At 40.9% G+C, this 26,971-nt stretch overlaps 1 protein-coding gene across 2 annotated transcripts in view; it reads left to right on the top strand.

Moving 5' to 3' along the window:
• The window catches only part of gpsm1b (G protein signaling modulator 1b), a 248,555-nt gene that overhangs the window by 60,816 nt on the left and 160,768 nt on the right, over positions 1-26,971 (top strand). For both annotated transcript variants that reach the window (XM_041194228.1, XM_041194230.1), the window contains exons 3-4: positions 14,741-14,962; positions 16,914-17,049. In XM_041194228.1, coding sequence (XP_041050162.1) covers positions 14,741-14,962; positions 16,914-17,049 — 358 coding nt within the window. The remainder of the gene's footprint in view (positions 1-14,740; positions 14,963-16,913; positions 17,050-26,971) is intronic.

The following is a 26,971-nucleotide window of genomic DNA, read 5'->3' as shown; positions in this document are numbered from 1 at the left end:
TCTTCTCATGTAGCCAAGTTAAATAAATCTCCAGCCAATCTTGAACCAGGGTCTGCAAGTGCTGTGGTGATGCAATTTTCTGTGTGCTCTTTAACTAGGTCTAATTCAACAACCTTTTTTGTTTCAACCTGTTTGTAGCCAATTTTAATTCTTTCACGTGAACCTTGTATCTATTCATGTTGCTTTTCTGATAGATCCTGCAGCAATTCTGCACAAGTTCTCCAATCTCACCGTGTGACAGGGAAGCAAACCCTTAAATATTGGAAGTATTTTTGGAACTATTATTAATGCTATGTAACTAAAAAACATGCTGGATTTTTAAAAAATGAAAATACTTCTAAACACTTGTAGCTATAATCTTAAAGTGGTGTTATTGGTTTCTGTCCATCCACTAAATATATCCTTCCCAATTATAAAGTTCTGTGCATGCTGCTTGTCATGGTAGTTTTACATGTCCTGTGTCACACAATGGCACCACATGACAAACACCAGAAGAGGTAAGGAATGATCGATTCAAAGTCAAGAGTAGAGGTCTAAAAATTACCCAGGAGAGTTTCTGGAAATAAGCAGCCCTTAATGACCAGTCAGGCGATGACAGCAAAAGAGATGGCAACAAAAGAGAAGCAAGCTAATCATGTCGCTCAGAAAATTTTACATTCACCATTTTCTCTATCAACTTCAGGCTCAAAATAATGTTTAATATGAAAGCATTTAAACAATTGTACATTTCTTGATAAGTTTATCAGCAAACTGTTTTAATGTTATCTTTGGTGTCCTGGTGTAAAGGACAGACTTGCCCTTACACAGCACCTTTCATATCCTCGATGTCCCAAAGTGCTTTAGAGCTAATGAAATACTTATTGAAGTTTAGTCACTGTAGCAATGTAGACAGCCAATTTTCTCACAACCAGCTTGTACAAACAGCAATGAGATAACAAACAGATACTTTGTTTTTTTTCTTATTGATGTTGCTTCAGAATAGGATCTTTTACCTCCACCTGAGATGGTTGACTAGCCCTCAGTTTAATGTCTCATTTGGAATATGACAGTTCTGACAGTGCAGCACTCCCTTCAGTATTGCACTGGAATGTCAGCCTAGATTTTGTGCTGAAATCTCTGGAATGGGAATTGAACTTATTTCTGATTTGGAGGCTGTTGTGGCAGGCGGATGGTAAATGCCAAGCTACCCAAATCCCAGAGGGAAAATTGAAGCAGGTGCCACAACTATTTGCAATTTGTACTTATTTCGAGGTGCGGGCTTTGAATTCAGTAAAAAGGAGGCCACCAAGTCTTATAGGTTTCCTATAAAACTAAATTAAACCTTTTATTAATAGAAGAAATGATTTTAAGCACATAGATCTACAAATTACCACTATGATAACTTCTAAACCCCCTAATTAATCTAAACCCCAGTTACACCTCTGTTAAGGCAACAGTGAGACACATGGATTTTAAAAATTTCAGGCAAAGTAACACACTACCACAAACCGTCGAATTCAAAGTGAGTTTTCCTCAGCTTCAGCCCTTTGCGCAAGATAGGAGCTCACAGTATTGGGGGTAATGTATTAGCATGGATTCAGGATTGATTAACACACAGAAGACAGAGTCGGGATCAGTGGGTCTTTTTCGGGTTGGAAAGAAGTAAATAATGGAGTGCACTAAGGATCAGTCCTCAGGCCTCAATCATTTACTATCTGTATTAATGACTTGGAAGAGGGGGCAGAGTGTAATGTATCCAAATTTGCTGACAATACAAAAATAGGTGGGAAGGCATGTTGTGATGAGGACATAAGGAATGGGCAAGGGGATATAGACAGGTTGAATGAGAAGGCAAAAACTTGGCAGATGGAGTTTAATGTAGGAAAGTGTGAGATCATGCATTTTGGTAGGAAAATTCAAAAGGCAGACTATTATTTAAATGCAGAGAGACTCCAAAAAAATGCAGCACAAAGGAATCTGGGTGTCCTTATGCATGAAATACAATAAGTTGGCATGCAAGTGCAGCTAGTAATTAAGAAGGCAAATGGAATTTTGGCCTTTATTGCTAAGGGGTTGGAGTTTAAAAATAGGCAAGCCTTGTTACAACTGTACAGGGTGTTGGTGAGTCTGCACTTGGAGTACTGTGTATAGTTTTGGTCCCCGTATTTAAGAGCGGATATACTGGCATTGGAGGCTGTTCAAAAGAGATTTACTAAGCTGGTTCCTGGGATGAAGGGGTTGACTTATCAAGAACGGCTAAACAGGTTAGGCCTTTACTCATTGGAGTTTAGAAGAATGAGAGATGATCTTATTGAAACATACAAGATTCTGAGGGGGCTTGACAGGATAGATGTTGAGAAGATGTTTCCACTAATGGGGGAATCTCGAACTAGGGGACAGTTACAGAATAAGGGGGCACTCATTTAAAACTGACATGCGATGGAATTTTTTCTCCCAGAGGGTAGTGAATGTCTGGAATTCTCTACCCCAGAGAGTTGTGGAGGCTAGATCACTGAAAGTGTTTAAGGAGGTAGATAGATTTTTGAAATATCGGGGAGTTGAGGGCTATGGGGAGCTGGCATGAAAGAAGAGCTGAGGCCTGGCGCAAATCAGCCATGTTCTTATTGAATGGCGGGGCAGGTTTGAGGGTCTGAATGGCCTACTCCTGCTCCTATTTCTTATGTTCTTGTAGACAGCAGCTGGAGACTTAGATGCTGGAGGCTTTTCACACTTGTGTTAGATCTTAGAATGCCTGCCCTTACACACAACCTTCACTCCTTTATACATATGTTCCCCTTTGAATGCAAATTCCCATTGTTTCACTATATCTTTGGACATTACCGCTCTAATAATAAAATCTATCATAGCACTAATGTTAGTCATCTTTGGGAAAAATAAAAGCACTGTTTCTTAATTTCTCCAGGCGAGGTGTAACATTTCACCCCTTCTTTCGAATTCAAGCCAGTCTGATTTATTTTAAAATGCAAATGTTCCCTTTACACCTCACATTCTAAAATTTCCCCCATGTTTATCTACTTAACCTTTTTAAACCTAGCTTATATTCTGGCACATCAAAGCCTTCAAACCAGCTGCCTTTAATTCAATTAAGTCCCCCCCACACACACACACACACCCACCCAGACCCCACTATTACTCTACATTACAATAAATTCCAATAACATTATGAAAATTATTATATCTTCCTGACAGAGGTCGAGAGTGTCACCAGTCTTGACACTGTAGAGTTAAGGGTTAACTCTAGCATTAATAGTATCTACTGAGCATGTGCGTAAGAAGCCATGTCATACTGATGTCACTCAGGTGAGTGAGTAGAACTTGACGGAAGAGAAGTAGCTCTGTCCTAATGTTCTGCAATAGTTAATCATTAAAATAAAAGACTTTGAAGAAAGGATCTTTGCCTCCAGCCAGATCTCTTACTAAGAGTAAGACACCCAGTGTCTTCCAGGACAACCCAATGATAACAGATGGTGGCAGCAGTGTCTAGATCCACAGAGAAACAGTTTTAAAAAAAAAGGGTGGGAAATAACCTGAGGAGAAGACAGCCCCACAATAACAGAGATGCCTTCATTAATTTTTTTACTGGCTGAAAATAGTGCTCAAAGTGGATATTATCCCATAGTGACTTAAGTAGTGCCTGCAATTCCTAATATGCTCTATTCGGAGCGTGCGATTTGCACGATTCCCCTGAATAATTCTTTAGCTGTCACAGGATTTCTGAATTACTTTCCCTGATCCTCCCCCCATGAATTGAAAATCAGTTAGTGAATTATTTTTAAACTTTATTGTGGGTAAATTTTGATATATAAGCTTGCTAGTCTCAAATGTTCAATTTTTATTTTGGACAGCATGTCTAGCTCAGAAATGTATCAGTGCAGGCGTTGAAACATCTCTCAGGTTAGGCTACGGCAAAATTTGTGATTTCATTCTAAATTATTTGGACATAAGCTCGTGGATTAATTTAGGAATCTTGTTTTGTGTTGAAATTTAGCATGGAAACTTTTAAACTTTGAGAGCACGATCATACAAAAGCAAAGGCAGATGATTTGCAGCACTAAACGTTTGTTAATTATGAAAATCGCAAAATTTTAAAAATCTCAGTGCACAGTATTACTCAGTATTTTTACAGCAAACCATGATCTTTCTTCATTATTAATGCATCCTCTGGATTGCTACAAGCAATTCACTAGTAACCTGAGTAGAATTGGTGCATCTTTCACAATTCAGTTATCACTTTTTTGCCATATTTTGTTGTCAATCTTGCTGACAAAAGCTGAAATTCTGGCTTTAATTGCCCTCTTTTTCTGCTGCTAAACCTAATAACACTCTGCTGTCATATCACACATTTGCTCCATGTAACAGAAGAAAATTTAGCAAAAAGCAGGAAAAGTATTGATTATAATTATTCTTTCATGGGATATTGGAACATGCTGGCAAGGCCAGCATTTGTTGCCTATTCCTAATTGCCCTTCAGCAGGCGGTGGACTGCTGCAGGTCCATGTGGTGTAAGTACACCCACAGTGCTGTTAGGGAGGGAGTTCTAGATTTTTGACCCAGTGACACTGAAGGGACTGTGATATCGTTCCAAGTCAGGGTGGTGTGTGACTTAGAGGGGAACTCGCAGGTGGTGCTGTTACCAAGTGTCTGTTGCCCTTGATTCTAGTTACAAGAGTTATATTTTTTAGATTATTACCAGACTGTATCCCTGTCTGTCCTGCCAGACCCTGTAATCCTCTATTCCTCAGTTCTGCTAGAATTCACCTCTTCCACACCTCAGCAATACTGCTGGAACTCCTACCCCTTTAGTAGTCTTGCCCTTTTCGTAACATTTTCAAAGCCTGGGATGACCATCCTGCCAAGCTCCAAAGCTATCAACCTCCAAGACCACATCTCTATGCACAGCCTTAGGCCCTATCGAATGAACATCGGACAGTATTTGATCTTAGGAAAACCAGGAAAAATTCCACAAGAGAAACTGTGACGTTAATAAAACATACAAAAACACTCCCAATTTGTTAGAAGATGACAATTCCTGCAACAGCACCGGGATTCATTCATTTAAATGAGTTCTGCTGTTAGCATTATGTGTTTTTCTACATTTTATACCTCTTTATGCAAATTTCCTGGGCAGTTGATTTGCAGATATGAAATTTGAGCTCAGCAGCAATGAATCATTGTAGTCAAGGTTTAGGATGTAGGCAGCGGAAGTAACAATGTGAGAATAGTAAATAAGATTGAGGTGTCCAATAAACCTGTCAACATACTTGAACTTACAAAATGCCTTTCATGGCCTTGTGATGTTAGGAAATGAAGCATCTGACAACAGGATCCATGCATTCTACATGCCTGCTCGCTCTCTCTGGCCATGGTGTTTTTTTTTAATTGTCTTGTGCTATTTAAATGTTATTTGGTCATGTTTTCTTTCTCAGCAAGTTTGCTCTTGACCTCCCTCCAACTTCCTTATACTTACATTTTCATCTCTGCTTTAAATTCATAGAATTACATCAATTTTCACTGTGTAGAAGCAGGTTATAGACCACAGCTAGTTGAGCCTTCTCTGCCTTTACAGCATCTCACTCTTGTCAACATGTCAACGCAACATAAACATTTTAACTGATACTCGCGGTCTCTTTTATGACTTAATACTCAAGTTGAATTAATGCACCGCAATCCAGCGCTAAACATATTTGTACTTGTACTTTGCTTGAAGGCTTGTTTAGGTGACTGTTTCCCAATGACCATATTTCCAAACTTGCAGTCTAATAAGTGAGGCTCCTAACTCAGAAACAAGCACTATTAGCACTGGTCTTGGTCTAATGTAATAGCAGCTTGAATATTTCTCTTCAGCTACATTTCTCTAATCTCTTCCAGCTCTTAACCCTCTCCTCCCCTCTAACACTCACTCTCTCCTCAAAACCCATCTCTTTGACCAAGTGTTTGACCTGCCCTAATAACTTCTTATAAGGGACTCCGCATAAAATTTTGTCTCCTTAGAAGCATCTTGGAATGTTTCACTTTGTTAAAGGTGCTGTCTCAGTGCAAAATAAATTTTGGGCTCCAAGGGAATCGAGGGATATGGGGATCAGGCAGGAAAGTGGATTGACATCGAAGATCAGTCATGATCCTATTTCAGATGCTCTTAATTAAGACATAAGAAACAGGATATATGACACACAGACAGGGCATTCAGCCCAACCAGCCTATGCAGGTATTAATGCTCCACACAAGTCTCCTCCTGTCTTCCCTCATCTAAATCTAACACCATAACCCTTGATCCCATTCTCCCTTATGCTTGTTTAGCCTCCCCTTAAATGAATCTATACTATTTGCTTCAACCACTCCCTGTAATAGCTAGTTCCACATTCTCAGTACTCTCTGGGTAAAGAAGTTTCTTCTGAATTTCCTATTAGATTTCTTGGTGACCATTTTATATTGATGGCTTCTAGTTATGCTCTTCCCCACAAGTGGAAATGTTCTCTGTATCCACTCTGTCAAAATCTTCCATAAATTTTAAGATGTCTGTTAAGTCACCCCTCAACCTTTTTTCAAAAGAGACCCAGCCTGTTTGCTCTTTCCTGATATATATACCCACATATTTCTGTTATCATCCTTGCAAGTCTTCTCTGTAACTTCTCCAGTGTCTCTATGGCCTTTTATATAATATAGTGACCAGAACAACATGCAGTACTAGGAAGTGTGATCTCCAACCAAGATTCGATACAGATTTAGTGTAACTAACCTAGTTTTCAAATCAGTTCTTGTAGAACTAAACTCTTAGTGCTTTGTTTGCATTATTTTTTGGCCTTGCTAACCTGTACCGTGACTTTTATTGATTGGTGTATTTGTACACCAAGATTCCTTTGTTCCTCTACCCCACCTTGCACATTCCAAGTCATACAGGAAACCACCTGACACCACTGCCCTCCCACTTTCCTTCTACAATGTACTCCCTCGACATTAATTTATGTTGAACCTCATTTTGCCAATTCTGCAAGTTTATTAATGTCCTCCTGTAAATTGTTACACTCCCCCTCAGTACTAACTATCCCCACCCCTTAATTTGATGGCATCTGCAACTTTAGAAATTGTTTTTGATTCCAAATTGCTCATGTAACTTGGGAACAGCAGTTGCCCCAGGACTGATCCTTGTGGAACATCACTGTCCACCCTCCACCACAGTGAATAGCTACCCTTTACTTCCACTCTTTGCTTTTTGCCTTCAAGCCAGCTAGCCATCCATTCTGCTGCTTGTTTTCTGACTCTGAATTCTCTGACGTTATTTATTGGTGTCCATGGAACACTGTGACAAAAATCTCGAGTATTGCTGAAGAAAGACACATTGTCAAAGCTTTTTGTCTTGCACTCATCAGGACAATTTGCAAGAATACCAAATGTAAAGGGCACAACAATTTATACTTCATGAGAAGAGGATAATTGTTGTTCCCTTTACATTTGAATTGGCCAGCCTGATAATGTGTGTAAGATGAAAAGCATAAACAACATGTCTTTTTTCAGCAATACTCATGTGAAAGATCTTTGAAAATCCACATAAATTACATTTACTGCATTACTATCATCCACTCTCTCTGTCACCACCTCAAAAAATTCAATAAATTTGAACTAGCAAGAATTTTCCCTTTTGAAATCTACACTGACTATTCATTATATTTTTTTAATTTCTAGATGTTCTTCCATTCTCTTTCATATGGATTCCATTATTTTTGCCAACACCGATGTTAAGCTGACTGGTCTATAATTCCTTGGACATGTTCCATCCTCCTTTTAACTAAAACTATTACAGTGGCTAAGCACCAGTGCTCCAACAATGCTCCTTTTTCAATGAATTATTATCTCTCATACTTAATGCCTCTGCTTTCTCTTCCCTAAATTATTTTAAAATGTGTGGGTTCATTCCATCCACACCATGGATGGTTTTTTGAGTTTGGTTAGTTTAATTAATACATCCCCCCGCCCTTTTTTTAAAACTTTAAATGCATCTATTTCATTACTAATTTCAATATCCAATGTCATGCCTACCTCTTCTGTCTTCCCGGTAAAAATCAAAGTGAAATAATTATTTATTATTTCCCATCCTCTCCCCCATCAATGCATGTGGTATTATCCTGTCTAATCCCTAATGGCCTTATTCCCATCCCAGCCTCCTTTTTACTTATTTTTGTGCCAGAGAATTAACAGTCGTGGCATCTTTACTACAGATTTCCTTGGAACTGAGTTTCCCTTTTGTCAGAAGATGATGCTTCTCTCTAAGTGAATGACTGGGCAAAAATGAATGAAGGTGGTTCAGACAAAAGTGTGAAGCATAAGATGCTACGTCAAACAAAGCTGATTTCAAACTTCAAACATACTACCTGGTGTCACTGTTCCTGTTGATTGCCCATGGCAATGAGTGTTCTTTCTGAATTATTAGCTTTCTCCAATATTATGGTGTTGGATTCTTCAGATGTTTGCATTTTGTGAGGTCATGTGATGAGGGATAATCCATGTTTGCGACACACATGACTTAAAAATAAAATCAAATTAAAAACGCAAGGTTGGAATTTAGTGCGATTTAAGTTCACATGAAGCAACTTTAAGAGCTAAGTTTTGGAGCGAAGGGGAGAGAAAGCCCAGCGTGTAAAACCAAAGATGTAGTACCTCAAGCTGTATTGAATTGTGGATGTCTTGTCTCAGGTTATTTCTGACTCAAGTTCATAGGACAGTTCACCATTTAGTGCATATATATTCTGTACATTCTGTAATAAAAATTACAGAATGAGTAGAGACTGCATTTGCAAATTTGGTTTCTCACTGCAAAGGGCATGGTCTTTTTCACTGCTGTTTAGACCCGAGCAACAGCAAACATTGAAAAGGAAGCATTGTTCCAATCTCCCCATTTCTGTGAATCAGAAGAAAGTGAATGTTGCCTGACTCTTTCTTCCCTTGATTCTAATGAATATTTCTATGAAACCTCACATCCGGGGTATTTTTTTTAAACTAAACTCCAATGGATTTACAGGTACGTAAATACTTTGGTAACTAACACTGCATTTGCAGGGTTGCCATGGAAACAGATGATGGTTGTGTGGTATGTTTGCATGACGTTGGGAGTAAGCCTCAGGGTTTTATTTTGAGAGGCTTTCACCAGTAGTATCTTCAAAGGGCACAAACACAATACTGGGCCTGTACATCCTGACCGTGCATATAGAGGGGATTCTGTGAGTACCGAAACCACTTCTCATGCTTGTTGCACTGATTATGGTGTCACTCGGACAGCTTTGGTAATCTGTTTTGAAGGAAAAATATAGAGAATGATTTGTATATGTTAAATGAGATTGCATCTAATGGCCAGGGGACATAGGGTAGCTCTTTTTTTTAGAACTTTCATCTATTCGACTGCATTAAACGTTATCTCGGTCTTGATTTGTAGCAACGGATCCCCAATCTGATGGACACTTGTTGGTTTGCTAATTATTTCCACCCCTTTCTCTCCTATGGATTATTTTTATCATCTTAAACCCTTTTTCATTTACCTTTTATCATTTTTAACTTGACTTGAGATTGCCTTTGTCCATTGTTCGTGTTTTTTTCCCTTTCTTCAGTATTTAACTCATAATTGGAAGTCACTTCATTTAAATTTGTGTATTTTTTTTTATAAGACTAAATTCCAACATTGTGTTATTTGTTATTTGAAATTTGGATTTGACTTTTGCTCCTTATGCAAGGAGCAAGTTTGAATTATGAGGAGCAGGTTGCACCTGGGGCAAGTGACACTTTGTGTAAACCTTGGTTCAGCGAGCTATTCCACCATGTGGGCGGCGAACATGACAGCTCAACCCAGTTCATATGACATTGGGTCTTTATGGAGTTCAGAACAAGGGGTCGTAACCTTAGAGCCAGGCAGCTTGGTGTCAGGAGCCACTACAAAGGATAGTGGAAATCCGGAAAACACCACTCTCCCACCTGACACCCCCCCCCCCCCCCCCCCCGCCCCCCAACCCCCCGCCCCCAAACCACCACCGCTCCTTGCAAAACAAAAGCTGTTGAGGTTAAGGGGGGTGGATAAGGGTTCAAAAATGATATCAGATTTTTGTTAGGCCAGGGTATTAAGATTTGTGGTACCAAGACTGATGGATGGAGTCAAGTTGCACATCAACCGTGATCTGATTTACTGACAAAAGAGACTCAAGGGGCTGAACGACCCCTTCCTGTAGAATATAGAATCATAAAATGGTTACACCACAGAATGAGACCATTCAGCCTGTCATGTCTGTCCTGGCTCTCAGCAAAAGCAACTTGCTGAGTCCCACACATCTGCCTTTTCCCCTGTCGACCTGCATTTTTTCTTATTCAGATAATTGTCCAATTCCCTTTTGAAAGCTACAATTGCATCTACCTCCACCACACTCTCAGGCAGTACATTCCTGTTTTTAAAAAAAGGGTTTTTCCTCATGTTGCCATTGATTCTTTTGCTAGTCGCCTTGAATCCTGTTCCTATGTTCGTAATTGGCCATTCCTCACATTGCACATAGCAAGAACTTACATACAACATTGTGCTGCTGCCTACTAAAGCAGTAACCACATATAAAAATGGTGTATTACCTGTGCAGCATATTGAGATATCCTGATGGTGATACATAAATGGAAGTACTTTTCTTCAAGGGTTGGGGATGGAGGGACAAGCTGGTGACATATGCTCTTTGTTTCAGACAAGTTGACAGTTCAGGTTATGTAAGAAGTACTTGCACTGCAGTATTCCCTTTTCAAATTTTTATTTAATCATGTGAAGGTTTTAGTCTTGACTTGCAGCCTAATTTCTCAGCTTTATTTGAAACTGCCAACCAGCCCAGAGATTAGGGCCATATGTGCTGTAGACTTTAAAAAAATATAGTAACAACTGAAGCAGCCAGGAAATCAACACTCTGCAGTGCTCAAGCATTGAGAATGTGCAGACTACCAAGGCAAGTTGCAAGGCTAATTTGAGGTCTTTCTCCTTTTCTCTCTGCTTTTCAACATACTATTTTGGAAAAGAGAGTCAAGATACAAGGAAGTGTGGCTTTGTTGTGCACAGTCTTGGCTGTACAATCTTGGTGGGAGGTGGGGATTGAGTGAGTGAGTAAGGGTTGGGTGGGGCTGGTTCGAGTTTTGTGGTCAGGCTGTCAGGGTTTGAATCAGGCTTGGATGAAGCATTGGGCATAATCAATTTGGTTATTTTCCAAACTTCAGTTTGAGCCCATCTTGCAGTTTAGTTGTTACTTTTGGCGGCACGTTGAGCTACCACGAGGCATCTCACTTTCTATGAATAGTATTTACTTCCATGCTGCCTTGAGCTGACAAGACATATCTAATGGAGGATATTAATTAATTGTTTATTCCTGCAGAGAAATAAAAGTTCAGTGCCACCATCTGACCTGCACCCATACGCTGCAATGTTCCTCTAGGCCATGTCTGTTTTAGGGTATAAACCCAATCGTTCTGTATGATTGCGCCATGGAACATGTCCAATGAGCACTGAAACCAGTGGAGTGCGTTCAGCTAAAACTGAGAACAAGCAGCTTTATTTCAGTGGAATTGGGATTTTTCTACAGAACTGGATGCTCAAGTGTACATTTGATAACCTGAGACAGTGACATTTGGAACACAGAGTGTTACTTTTCTTTGATGCCAGTGGACTTGTACCAGTTGCATAAAGTGCCAATTTTCTCAGGGAAAACAACTCCCAATTACTCCTATCCCTTTATCATAGTGTGTTATGGCCCTTGCAGCTTACAATGTGCAGTTCAATAACAATTGTCAAAGTTCCTGGGATTTCATGTGCAGTTTAATGTCACTTTGGCCACCTGGTACGAAGGGGGGAGGGGGGTGGGGTAAAGTCAGAGGACTTCTCATGTCTCTACACTTGGGCCTGGTGTGGAGAAACATTCACAGATACAGAATGGACCAGATGGCCTTTTCCTGCCTGTAACTTTCAGAAGTTCTTGACCAGGAAGGATCTGGCTTCTCCAAAGTACAGACCATCGATCTTGGTTTAAAGAGTAACTGCAGTGAAAAGACAGGAATATCCGAACACATTATTAGAAATCGCTTCAGACAGAAATTATGATGGAGTCCAAAACTTTGGGCCATAAATACAGGATAGCCATCAATAAATCAGTAAGGAATTCAAGAGAAACTTCTTTGTCCAGATTGCTTAGAATGTGGGATTCATCATGACATGGAGGAGTTGAGGTAAGTAGCATAGGGGGAAACTAGTAAGTGCTTGAGTGAGAGAGGAATATAAGGATATATTGATAGGGTTAGATGGAGAGGTGGGAAGAGGCTTGATTGCAGTGTCAATGCTGGCATGGACCACTTGGGTTAACTGGCATGTTAATGTGTTGTAAATTCTATATAATACAATGTACACTAATCATTCATCATTGGAGCATCCATCTGGTTTTGTTGAAGGCTGCTTCCGGGAATTTCTCTCTTGTGCTAAGTGATACACAAGTGGTGATTCAGCACTAAAATTAACCAATTTTATACTGGATTATGTGCTGCTCTGGTTGCATATTATGCTTGCATGACACTTTTAACAGGCTGTTAAAAACTCATGCATGAGAATTTGCTTTGATTTGCCCTCCCCCCTGCGATTTCCACTGGTGGCCTGTTGGATCATATTCACATGGCATAAACTGAACCCTGCACTACCTGATGTCACAAATACCTTAGAAGTTTGGAAATTCTAGAGCTATCAGTAATGTTTGCATAAAGAAAGATTTGCATTTATTTATAGCGTCTTTCATGACATTTGGACATCCCAAATCACTTCACAGCTAATTAAGTACTTTTTGAAATGTTTTGAAGTCATTGTTGTGATGTAGAAAACGCGGCAGCCAATTTGTGCACAGCAAACTCCCACAAACAGCAATGTGATAATGACCACAAAATCTGCTTTTGTGATGTTGATTGAGGGATAAGTATTGATCAGGACATTGGGGAGAATTTCCCTGCATTTCTATGAAATGGTGCCATGGAGTGCTTTATGTTCACCTGAGAGGGCAGATCAGCTCTTTGGTCTTAATATCTCACCCAAAAGCTGGCACCTGCAGCAATGCAGTTCTCCCTCTATACAGAATGATAATATTACTAAGTGTTAGCCTAGACCTTTGCGCTCAAGTATCTGAAGTGAGGCTCAAACCCACAATCTTGTGATCCTACTTCAGAAGAGTCATGCGGACTCTAAACGTTTCTGTTTCTCTCTCCACAGATGCTATCAGACTTCTGAGTTTTACCAGCATTTCCTGATTTTACTTCAGATTTCCAGCATCCACAGTATTTTGCATTTACCTTCTACCCTAATTCTACCCTGTTGAGCCCTGTAAGAATTTTGCATGTTTGAATGAGATCACCTCTCATTCCTCTAAACTTCAGAGAATAAAGGCCCAGTCTATTTAATTGTTCCTCATAGGACAATCCCTCCTTCCCAGGAATTAATTTAGTGAACCTTTGTTGCATTCCCTCTATGGCAAATTTACCTTCCTTTAGGTAAGGAGACCAAAACTACACTCAATACTTCAGGTGCAGTTTCACCAAGGCTTTATATAATTGTAGTATTTTTACTCCTATACTCAATCTCTTGCAGCAAAGACAAACATACCATTTGCCTTCTTAGTTGCTTGCTGTACCAGCATGTTAGCTCTCAGTGAATTGCAGGCTTGATTCTATCCTCAACTTTTGTCTTTTACTTGAATTTGTTACTGGGCATTGAACAGCAGTGAAAAGCCCAAGAGATTTTTCTACTCTACCACCAGCAACCTCCCCCCCCCCACCCCCGCCCCCACAACCCTCTCCACAATCCCCAGCCCCCAATCCTGCAGCTTGCCTCCAGTGTCTCGTCAGTTGAATGTTTTTGAGGTCAATTGTGGTGCCCCAATTGTGATTTATTGTATGTGTAAAGTTAATTCACAATTCTGAACTCTGGTTGCATGCCTAGTAAATGCGGTTGTTAATGTCAAAATAAAAGCTGGTGAAATGGTTATGGTGCTATTGCAAATGGCAACTACAGAGCTATCCAAAGCTTGTTTAAAGATGTGATAGTCACGAAAAAGGTTTTGACTGAAGTCACTTAATTAAAGTTGAGATTAAAATATATCTGTACGTTTCCTTATAGCTCTAGAATCCCCTCCCTAAACCACCTCCGCCTCTTTCCTCAATACCTACCTCTTTGACCAAGCATTTGGACATCTATCCTGCCATTTCCTCAGATGGTTCCATGTCTGTTTTTTGTCTGATTCTCCTGTGAAGCGCCTTGGTACGTTTTCACTATGTTGAAGGTGCTATATAAATGCAAGTTCTTGTTGTTGCTGTACAAAAATGGTGTGAAATAGCACACGGGCAGCAGAGTTGGGTGAGTTCAAGTTTATGGAGCACGGAAAATGGGAGGCCAGCCAGGAGAGCGTTAAGTCAAGTCTTAAGATAACAAAGGCATGGATGAGGGTCCCAGCAGCAGATGAGCTGAGGCAGGGGTGGATACGGATGATGTTATAGAGGTGGAAGTAGATGCCTTGGTGATGGAGCAGATTTGTGGTCAGAAGTTCATCTTGGAGACAAATCAAACAACAATGTTGCGAAACAGTCTGAATCAGCTGTGAACAATTGCCAAGGAGAGGGCCAGGACGATTTTTAGCACTATAACCAACTTAATAGAAACTTGTGTAAAGAATGAGTTTGTAATACGTATGCATATCTTTTTTACAATGAATAGAATGGAGGCATCGTGCCTTGAGCTCGCCCTTGAAGGGGAACGACTGTGCAAAGCTGGAGATTTCAAGGCTGGAGTGGCATTCTTTGAAGCGGCTGTGCAGGTTGGGACAGAGGACTTGAAGACTTTGAGCGCCATCTACAGTCAACTGGGCAATGCCTACTTTTACCTGAAGGAGTATTCCAAAGCTCTGGAATACCATAAGCATGATCTAACCCTGGCCAGGTGAGCTCACTACAAGGTAAAACTGAAAAACCTAAAAGTTATTTGTAACCTGACTTGCAGAGAACTCATTCGCAAGGCTGTGTGGCCTTCAGAAGTTAGGGTTCAAGGTGCACTATTGATAAAGCTCCCTGTTTGTTTCTCCATTTAACTAATGTATGCCATTCATAGACTTGTGCAAGGGTGCAGTAACGGAATAATATAAAACCTATTTTGTAGATTTGCATGTTTTCTGCTGTTGGAAAAAATATATTGCACTGACATAAATATAACTGAGCTTGAAGCACGCATAATTTTACTGGGCACCCGAGTTTAGTAATTACAGTGAAACTTCTGCAAATGACCGTGCCCAAAAAGAGGGCACTTATTGAGAGACTTAAATAACTCGTATGTTAAAATGCACACGAGGCACTCTGGAACCACAGGCACCTTGCTAATTACAAACTGTGGACAGCAGTTGTTAATGCATTGAGCACCTTTTTACAAGTTAAAACACAAAACTGAGCCGGTTGCCAAGCTGCTGCACCTGGAACTTTTACCAAGTCAAGACCGCTGGGCATTTCTTCTCTGCCCCCAACTTCAATATGATGTCAGCGTACACTGGTCAGTGCGAGGCAGCGATGGGTTTCATGAAATGGGGAGTTCTTTACCCGGCTGGCATAGCAGCAGAGAGACCCTTCTATCTTGGAGATTGGGTGTTGCCATTGCTCTAACCATGCAAGAGGACATAGGCAAGCTGGTGAAATGGGTGAACACGTGGCAGGCGGAATTCAGCACACAAGTGTGAGATGATACATTTTGATAGGAGAATGAGGAGAGAGACAATACAAGCTAAATGCTTTGAAGTGGTAGTGAGATGAGAGAGACCTGGGGGTGTTTGCCCACAAATCTTTCAAGGTGGCAGTCCCGTTTTAACAAAGCAGTAAATAAAGCATAGGGAATCCTTTCCTTTCTTTTTGCTGTTGGCCAGGCCAGCATTTATTGCCCAAACCTAATTGCCCTTGAGAAGGGCTTTAAAAAGAGAGACATTGTGCTCAGAAGCAAGGAAGTTAAGCTAGACTTATATAAAGTACGGACTCGATCCCAGCTGGAACATTGTGTCCAGTTTTGTGTCAAACTTTTAGGGAGGACTTGAAGGTTTCACAGAGGGTCCAGGAAGATTTATGAGAGTGGCTCCAGGGATGGTGATCACATTTGCCAAGGTAAGCTGGAGAAGCTGGTGTTGCTCCTCTTGGGGCTGAGAAGGCTAAGAGGAGATTTGGTAGAGGTGATTTTAAAAAAAATGAAGGGTTTAGAAAACGTAAATAGAGAGTAACTGTTACCAATGGCTGAAGGGTTGTTAACCAGAGGTATAGATTTAAGGTGATTGTCAAAGAACCAGAGGTGACAGGAGAAAACTTATTTGTACAATTCCTGGTTAGGATTTAGAATACACTATTTAATAGCATGGTGGAAGCATATTCAGTGGTAGCCTTCAAAACGGAATTGGATAAACACTTGAAGGAGAAATATTGCATTGATACAAGGAACTGGATTGGTATCGAAAAGAGGCAGTGCAGCCTCAAGGGGCTGAATGGCCTCATTCTGTGCTACACTGTTCTATGATTCTATATCAGGGGTAGAGTCACTTCTCTGCTGCTGTGAATGCTGGATAAAGACATCCCCTTTCTACTGAAAATTTTTACACCACGTAAAATTACCATTTTGCAATAACAAAGACAGCTTAAGGAGTCAGTAGCATCCAGGTCTCTGCATTGATTCGTGGTGAAATTTGGAGGAATATCTTGTTCTGTCATTTCATAGCACCTAGCCTCAAGATACTGAACCGTTGGAGCTCTGGGTGTAGATGTTTGCAATGTGTGTAAATAAATGGTGTCTTAGTTGTAAAAATTCAATACTGATATTTAAGTTTGAATAAGAAAGCCATCAGGAATTGATCTTTCTCCCTCAAAAGGACCATTGGGGATCGGATTGGTGAAGCAAAAGCCAGTGGCAACCTAGGAAATACGTTGAAAGTGCTTGGAAGTTTTGACGAAGCAATTGCTTGTTGTCAAAGGCACTTGGACATCTCGAGAGAACAGAAGGATAAGGTAATCTTGTTTTTGAAATGGAGCATGCAAGGCTTTGTTTTTTCATAAGTTAACTCGCATCCTGTTAATGGTTGATTCATGAGCAGGTTGACTTAAAGACCCAGACAGCCATTGATAAATATATGGTTAAGTGTTTAATGCAGTGTTGGCGGGAGGACACCAGATTTCTGAGGCAGGTGGGACCTGTACAAGATGGACAGGTTACACCTTAACAGGACCGGGATCAATTTCCTTGCAGGGAGATTGGCAGGAACATGGCAGATGGAATATATTGTGGAAAAATATGAGGTTATCTACTTTGTAGGAGAAACAGATGTGCAGGATTTTTCTTAAATGATAAGAGATTAGAGAGTGTAGATGTACAAAGGGACGGACGGTGTCCTCGTCAATAAGTCACTGAAAGTTAACATTCAGGTGCAGCAAGAAATTAGGAAGGCTAATGGTATGTTAGCCTTTATCGCAAGAGGATTTGAATGCAGGAGTAGCAAAGTCTTGCTTCAATTGTATAGAATCTTGTTTAGACTGCACCTAGAGTAATGTGTGCCGTTTTGGTCCTCTTACCTTAAGAAAGGATATTATTGCAACGAAGGTTCACTGGACTTGTTTCCCGGATGGTGGGACTGTCCTATGAAGAGAGGTTGGGGAAACTGGGCCTGTATTCTCTAGAGTTTTGAAGAATGAGAGACGATCTCATTGAAACCTATAAAATACTTAAAGGGATAGACAGGGTAGATGCAGGTAAGATGTTTCCACTGATTGGAGAGTCTAGAATCAGGAGACACAATTTCAAAGTAAGGGGAAAGCCATTTAGGACCGAGACAAAGAGAAGTATTTTTACTCAGAGGGTTGTGAATCTTTGGAATTCTCTACCCCAGAGACTGTGGAAGCTCAGTCATTGAGTATGTTTGAAGCAGAGATTGACAGATTTCTGAACACAAATGATGTGAAGGGATATGGGGATAGTGTGGGGTAAAAGGCCTTGAAGTGGATGATCATCCATGATCATACTGAATGGTGGATTAGGCTTGATGGCTGAATGGCCTAGTGCTGCTCCTATATTCCTAAGAAATGCAATTTGATGTTTGGAGTAGCTGAATGGCCTCCAGTCCAGGTGAGTGAGTGCATCCCTTCTGGGGAGAGGAGGATTTCTGAAACTGTAGTTGACGAAGCACATTCCTTGCAATCACATATTGGCTAGACAGAATTGACTGGCTGACCAGCAAATAGCTAGAGCATGAGGCCTCCTGAAACAGTGGCCTTGGAAATGGAAAAAATATGCAGAGAGAAAACTTCAACTTAGGTTCTGAATTTTGAAATGAGTTCCAGAAATAAATAAAGAACTTAAATTTCTTTTGCTCCTTTCTTGACCTCAGGATGTCCCAAAGCACTTTACGGCCGTTGAAGTAAAATGGAAGCATTGTTCTAATGTAGGGAAATGTATGACCAACTTCTGCACAGCAAGGTCCCACAATGAGCAGTGAAATAAACATCCAGCCAATCTGTTTTGGTGATACTTGAGGGATAAATGTTGGCCAGGACTAATAAGAACTGGGATCTTGTAAGCTAACCTGAGAGGACACATGTGGACTCTTGTTTAATGTCTCATCAGACAGCGTAGCACTTCCGGATTAATGCTCTGAAATGTTGGCCTTGATTATGAGCTGAAGTCTCTGGAGAGGGACTTGAACCACAACCTCTGACTCTGAGGTGAGATTGTGATCAGCTGAGCCAAGTCTGACACCTTCAGAGTTTAGAATGTTAAAAACATTTGTAGGATTGGAAATAAGTTTCTGTTTGTTGTAATTGTTTTGGTTTATTCAGCAACAGTAAAACTGAAATAAGATTTAAAAGCCTTGGGGGTCTTGAATTTCTAACAATAGATTACTTTATTGTGTGAGGTGAGTAACTGAATCTTGTGTGTTTTAAAATTTACTGCAGCATTGGATAGACTGTGCTGTGTATCCTGTGAATGCATAAATATATTTAACAAAGTGCAATTGGTAGCTGAACCATGTTAATTGTATATCAATTATGTTTAATTATATGCTGATGGAGGGTATTAACTGAGGTTTAACTTAAATACATATAAAAGAGACACTTGCTGAAAATGTGGTGTGGTTAAGTTAGAAGGTGTATGCTTGTAATGTTTAACTCTATAAGTGAACGTAAGACTGAGTAAAGATTGGACCCAGTATCACCTTTCACCAACTGGCTGTCCTGAGGTTAAGCCCTTGTTCTAATCCGAGTTAGGGAGTCTCTGCGAACAAGGTCAATACTCAGATTTTCAGTTGTTGTCAGCCCATGCCTTTCTGCATAAAAGGATCGGGGAACATTCTGCTCAGGAATCAGGGATCTTGATATCTGGTTTTGTGCATAATTTTGGTAAAATGGATCCCTGCATATGTGAAAGTGCATGTATGTTGCAAGTTCTAAACACTTCAGAAGCTAAATGACAGGTTTTACAGTTTGTTGAAGACCATTTGAACCTGCGTTGTACACTGTATAATACAAATCTAAAGCACCTTTTAATCTGTTCACAAGTGCTTGTAAATTGTATCAACAATTGTAAAAAAAAAAAGCACTCACACAGGTACCTAACTCTGTCAATGTAGAATGGAATTTTTGCAATGTTATTTTGAAAAATCAGCGTCAGCTGTGTAGTTCCTATCCATGATTTCACTGTAACATTGAGAAGAGCATTTTAGGGTATCTTGCAGAAACAAATGTATAAACGTAATATAACTGGCACTGAATTAAAATCCAGCCCGTGTCCCAGCTTAATACCATTTTAACTTGACCAGCAATTTGTTTATTAAACTTATCCTCAGCTCAAAATCTAAAACACAACGGATGAATAAAGCGAAACATTTCACAAGTATCTGGATCAGAACTTCTATTCAGGAGGCATGCCTATTAAAGCTTCTGAATATTAGAACATAAGAACTAGGAGCAGGAGTAGGCAATTCAGCCCCTCGAACCTGCCCCGCCATTCATTACGATCGTGGCTGATCTCATTTCGGCCTCAACTTCAATTTCCCGTCCTCTTCCCATAACTTTTCAACCCATTACTATTGATCTACATCTTCAGGATTCTGATATTCCAAATGTGAACTCCCCCTGACGACCCATGGTATCTGAATAATCTCTGCTATTTCCTACCGTCTACAGCCTTTTGAAGGTTGGAATGACCGTACAATCTTCCATTTCTCTCATTGTCAACTTGAAGAACAAACATCAAATGTTAATACAATCCAAGACGGTTGGTGAAGCAGAAACCAAGACACAGAGATTTTCTTTATTGAGAGAGTTTATTAACTTGTTCAGTCTCTCAGCTCTCCTCCGTGTCCCAGCTACCCCCTATTTATACGTGCTCAAAGTGAATTAGTACCCATGACCTGTTCCCTTCACCTTAACAATGTAATTGATGAGACGTTAACAGAGTTGCCTCTCTTTCTGCACCTATCATGGAATGCAAGTCCTGTAATGCACATGCATCATGTTGGTGATGTTACTGTGTGCATTGCATGTGTAAATCGTCATGTAATGTGCGACTAATATGCAAGACTAAAATGTTGACTTTTCTTCAGTTGCTGCTTGGACCTGTTGTGTATTTCCCGCACCTTTTGAATTTAAAATTTCTACACCCACATCTGGGGCACTGTCCTACTGCGCATTGCAATAAATGAGTAATGCTATAATGGCAATGGATGTTGTTCTTGCTTGTTCCAGAGCCAGCCCTCCAATTTCCCTCATCCTGTCATAACAAATGCAGACTTGAAGACATGAGAGGTCGATTAGTCGACTTACTGGAGTGGCGGTGGTATAGTGATAATGTCACTGGACTAGTGATCCAGAAAGCCCAGACTAATGCTCCAGGGGCACAGGTTCAAATCCCATTGCAGCAGCTGGTGGAATGTAAATTCAATTTATAGAAAAAGCTAGTCTCACAATGAAACCATTGTCGATTTTCATAAAAACCCTTCTGGTTCAGTTTTTTTTTAGGGAAGGAAATCTGCCATCCTTACCTAGTCTTACCTGACCCACAGCAATGTTGTTGATACTTAAAATGCCCTCTGAAATGACCTAGCAAGCCAATCAGTTATATCAAACTGCCAGAAAGTCTACAAAAATGAATGAAATTGGGCACTGACCTATGCCTTTACTGTTGCTGGGTCAAAATCCTGGAGCCCCTTCCCTAACAGCACTGTGGGTGTACCGACATCACATGTACTGCAGCAGTTCAAGAAGGCAGCTCAACACCACCTTCTCAAGGGCAACTGGGGATGGGCAATAAATGCTGGCCCAGCCAGCGAAGCCCACATCCTGTGAACAAACTTTCAAAAATAGTCGATATGTCAAGCCGTTTATTCCAGCCAGGTGGAGAAACTGGATATTTATCAATTTAATATAAAACAAGTGAGTCTAATTTTATAAGCTTTCCTCAACCACTTGCCATTATGCTATGTTTAACATAATGCAGCATTATGCTGCAGCGAACAACCAGAATAAGAGAAAAATTCAAGGCTGTAATGCAATAAGATCTGTAAAAATAAAAATTTAATTTCTTTAAACAAACATTGCTTACAAAAATTCAAAGATCAGATTTTCCTGATAGCTTTAACACTGGGACAGTTATGTAAACATTAAAGTAACATGGTGAAGAAGAGACAATGAACTGATGCGTTGAAACTCCTTCTGCTGAACAAAGCTGGAGGTTTTAGTTATCCTGTTTGATTTTGGTAACCTTGTGAATAGCTCACACAGCTTGTGCAGAGGATGTTCTGTGTGTTGCTGTGGTGTTATTCATTCTTCTCATGATTGTTTTTTTCCCTGAATCTAACATTCATAAACTCGTCATTCCCAATTGATGATCTAGCTTTCGTTTAAACACTGGTGATGGGAGCAGAAGGAAGCCATTGTAAAACTCAGCTCCACCACTCATGGTGCATTGCTTGTATCTGTTTAGGAGTTTGACAGCTAAATGCCAAGGCATCACCAGATCGGCTATGTACTGCACATATGGCTGGCTGTGGCTGCTGCAAAGCAACACCAGCTACAGAATGTAGAGTGCGCAGCTTTTCATTACATCCCATCACGTCATGGTAATTATGCATTAAATAGCAGCAGTTCCAAACGCATACTTTTGTGGACAAGGCTACACAAAGTCTATCCAATCAACTCCATTCTGCAGCCTGCTGTCTACTTCGACATCTGATATCACAGAAACATAGAATTATACAGTACATATGGAGACCATTCAACCTATTGCATCTGTGCTAGTTCTTTGATAGAGCTAAAAATGAAGAGGAAAAGCAAAAGCAGCAAAAAGAACATGCCATGACCTGAATTGATAACATATGGCCAGACAACCCACATGACAATATATGCCCTACATGCCATAAAGTCTGCAGAACCTGAACTGGCCTCATCAGCCAATTAGCCCACTCCTGTCCTTTCCCCATAGCCTTGTAAATTTTTCTCCTTCAAGTATTTATCCAGTGTGTGTTGGGTACTCATTCACTGCTGTGAGCTGGCAACTGCGGATTTGCATTATTCGTTTGCTCCCATAGGGTAGGTTGTGCTGTTCACACCAATTGGCGTTTTCCACAATGCAGGGGGAACTCATCACCTGCTGGAAGATGTTAACCTTGTGTCCTGTTATCAGAACACCTCATGTTTTCAGCTCTCTGTCTACCAGTGTTTGGGTGCAGAGGGGAAAATGACTACTGCTGAAGCTGCTCACCTCTTCACAGGTGGATCTACCATTCGACAGTGTGTGGTGGTGTTGGTGCATGCCTGTGCAATGGTCAAGAGGATCATGGTTCACTGTCATTTGTGAGGAACTCCTGCTCCTGGTACCCATTGCCACCGAGCTTGGGCTGAAGTTGACACTCGATGACCAGCTCGTAATGGGTTCATGAGTCTTTTTGGGAATGAGGTTGCTGCAAAATGGCACAATTGTAATGGGAAAAATTGAACCTTGTTGCTGTGACAGACTTGGTGATCCAAAACTTGAAGCAGACAGATTTTCAGTACTCTGGTTCATTGTTGATGTTTGACCTACCAGTGGGGCAAGAGGTCTTGGATCTTTCTCCTGCTGATCTTGCCTACATTTAAAGCCTAAGTTCTAATAGCCCATTCCTGCCCCAAGCAACTCATTTCTTCCCATCTTAACTCCATTCTCTCTCCCCTTGTCCTGTCTCTTCCCACCTACATCCGTGATTCCCCTGATGCCAAACGCCATTATCAACAATTTCCAGTTCCCTGGCCCTAACTGCTGCTGCTTCACCATAAGCGTGCAATCCCTCTACACCTCCATCCCCCACCAGGGTGATCTGAGGGCTGTCTGCTTCTTCCTTGAACAGAGGCCCATCCACCATCACTCTCCTCCATCTGGCTGAACTTGTTCTCTCACTGAACAATTTCTCCTTTAACTTGTCTCACCTCTTCCAACTAAAAGGTTGGGCTGTGGGTACCTCTGTGGGCCCCAGTTATACCTGTCTCTTTATGGGGTATGTGGAATATTCCTTGTTCCAGTCCTTCTCAGGCCCCCTCCCACAACTCCTTTTTCAGTACATTGATGACTGTATTGGTGCTGCTTCATGCTCTCTTCTGGACCTGGAAAAAGTTATCAATTTTGTTTTCACTTTCCACCCCTCTATCACCTTCGCAAAGTTCATCTCCAACACTTCCCTTCCTTGACTTCTCTGTCTCCATTTCTGGTGATAGACTGTCCATCAATATTCATTACAAGCCCACTGACTCCCACAGCTACCTCAACTACAGATCCTCTCACCCCGCTTCCTGTAAGGACTCCATCCCATTCTCTTAGTTCCTTTGCCTCCATCGCATCTGTTCCGATGATACCACCTTCCAAAATGGCATTTCTGGCATGTCCTCCTTCTTCCTTAACCAAGGTTTCTCACCCACTGTGTTGACAGGGCCCTCAACCGTGTCTGACCCATCTTTCGTGCCTCTGCCCTCACACCTTCGCCGCCCTCCCAGAACCATGATAGGGTTCCCCCGCCCTCACTTTTCACCCTACTAGCCTCCACGTTCAAAGGATTATCCTCTGTCATTTCCCCCCAACTCTGGCATAATGGCACAAGGTGGATCTTGTGAAGCTGATGGAGGGGTGGAAATTGGAACCAAAATTGATAAATTTTCCAGGTCTAGACGAGAGCATGAAGCAACACCAATAAAGGCATTGATGTACTGAAAAAAAGAGTTGTGGGAGGGGGCCTGAGAACAAGGAATGTTCCACATACCTCATAAAGAGACATGCATAACTGGGGCCCATGCGGGTACCCGTAACCCGACCTTTTATTTGGAAGAGGTGAGACAACTTCCCCTCTGTTAGCATTCCGTAGGGACCATTCCCTCTGTAAAACCCTGGTCCACTCCTTCATCACCCCCAACACCTCATCCCCTTCCCATGGCACCTTCCTATGCAATTGCAGAAGGTGCAATACCTGCCCTTAACCTCCTCCCTCCTCACCGTCCAAGGGCCCAAACACACGTCTCAGGTGAAGCAGCACTTCACTTTGTACCTCCTTCAGTTTGGTCTACGCTCCCAATACGGTCTCCTCTACATTGGGGAGACCAAACGCAGATTGGGTGACCGCTTTGCAGAACACCTTCGGTCTGTCCACAAGCACGTCCCAGACCTCCCTGTTGCTTGCCATTCCAACACACCACCCTGCTCTCATGCCCACATATCCATCCTTTGCCTGCTGCAATGTTCCAGTACAAACTGGAGGAACAGCACCTCATCTTCCGACTAGGTACTTTACAGCCTTCCGGACTTAACGTTGAGTTCAACAACTTCAGACCATGAACTCTCTTCCCTTATGTTCACCCCTTTTTTAATCCCATTTGTTTTTGTTTTTTATTCACTTATTTTATTTTTATTCATTTTATTGATTTGTTTTTATCCTCTTTTTATCCCCTTTTTTATCTCTTTCCCCAACCACCACCCCTCCCCCCATCCCACCTCCAATAGGGCCATCTGTTACTTGTTCCATGTTGTTCTTTCACAGAGTGCTTACCCTTGTTCTGTTATTCACACATTCTGCTTTCTTACCTTTATGCTACTATCAGTACCTTCATTAGCCCTAACCGCTACCATTAACATTCTCTTTGTCTTGTGTTCATGACGTCTTTGTCAACCTCTCCTTAGCCATCACCTAAGCTAGCCTCCTATCCAGCTTCACCGGCTCCACCCCCCTTAAAAAATATAAATTTCATCGCATTTCTATTTCTCTTTAGCTCTGAAGAAGATTATATGGACTCGAAACTCTGCTCTCTCCACAGATGCATTTGGGCTTGGACTGCTTCACTAAAACAAATTATCTGGTCATTAGCACATTGATGTCTCTGAGACTTTACTATGTGCAAATTGGGAAATGCATTTGATGCATTACAACAGTGACTACGTTTCAAAATGTGCTTGTTATGACCGATGCAGTTGGTAAAGCAGAGCTATTTAAAATTCCCAGAGGGGAACTTTAAATAACTGTCATAACCTATAATTTTAAGTGTTATGTTTGAGATGCGACTCTGAATTTAGGAAGCAGACCGCCTGTTCTTGGGGCTTTACATTAAACTAATTGAAACATTTCATTAATTTACACAGGATATAAAATATATACATATGGCTACCAATTACTACTATCATTACTTTTAACAAATTCCCAAACAAGTCTCCAATAAGGCAACAGCAACCTATAGACTTAACATCAGGTAAAGCATCTTTACAAATTCAAAATGAGGTTCTTCATTTTGGTCACTGTGGAGCCAGTTGGAGGCTTGCAACTGCGTTTTGATCTCACATTGCCTCTGCCCTGCACAACCGGAAACTGCAGAAGTTGTACCTACCACCATTGATTGAATTCAAATTCTTGTTGTCTCTCCAGCCTCTTTGAACTTCACCTTTTAACAATGAAACCCCTTTCATAGTACCAACTTTATTAGTAATGTAATAGTATTGCTTGGTAGCTGCTAGAAAAGTGCCAGCTTTCACCCCACTTCTTGAATGCTTGATTCAAAAAATGCAATTGCACTCTACCTCTCTGTTTACATCTCAAACCAGTGCATATCAAAGCACCTATACTAACTGACTTTAATCCAATTAAGACACACCCGGAGACTAAACTTCTATTTTAAAAGAAAAATATTTTCCAAAATATTATATACATTAATAGCTTCATGACCGTGCTTAATTGGTTGTAAAGCATCTTGGAACAACCTGAGGTCATGAAAGACGTGATGTAGATACGAGTTCTTACTTCTATAGAAGCAAAGAAGGGGAGCAGCATAAATGTCCTGAATTGTGTGATCTGCCCACTTGTATATGAAATCTGAAATGGGTATCCACTATGTATTACCACTGAGCGACATTGTATTCAAGTTAAAATGGGTCTTTATAGCTACAATTCATTACAGTTGGGTAAGTTATACAGCAAGGTCTGCTGTACTTTTCTAATCAGTGGTGGTATTATACTGTCTCATTTTAATTCAGCAGCTTCTTGAAGGAGGAATCCTTCTTTGACTTGTCACTGAATGGTTCATTCAGAACCATAGCCTGGTAACTTCTACCCACTCTCTTTTCAGGGCGAAACCCAGGAGACAGATGATGTCAGACTTTATATTACTGAGAGATTTTCCAGTGTTTAGTCTCAACCTGATGAGTATACCATGGGTGAGTGCACCCCTGTGAATCAGTTACTAGATCACTGGAAATCTGCCAACGCACAAAACTTGCGGCTTTCTGACCACAAGGAATAATAGAATTCTTTGGTGCAATTAGCTACAGTGTGGTACAACTGAAGTACTGCGCTAGTTTTGCTAAACAAAATACTAGGTCTCTTTAGCTACCAGATATATTAAATGCATTTAACTAGCGCCTTGGATAGGCACAAGA

This window comes from Carcharodon carcharias, chromosome 8 (genome assembly GCF_017639515.1).
Source record: "Carcharodon carcharias isolate sCarCar2 chromosome 8, sCarCar2.pri, whole genome shotgun sequence".
Lineage (NCBI taxonomy): Eukaryota > Metazoa > Chordata > Chondrichthyes > Lamniformes > Lamnidae > Carcharodon > Carcharodon carcharias.
Note: the sequence above shows the minus strand (reverse complement) of the source record. Positions and strands in the feature narration are given on the sequence as shown.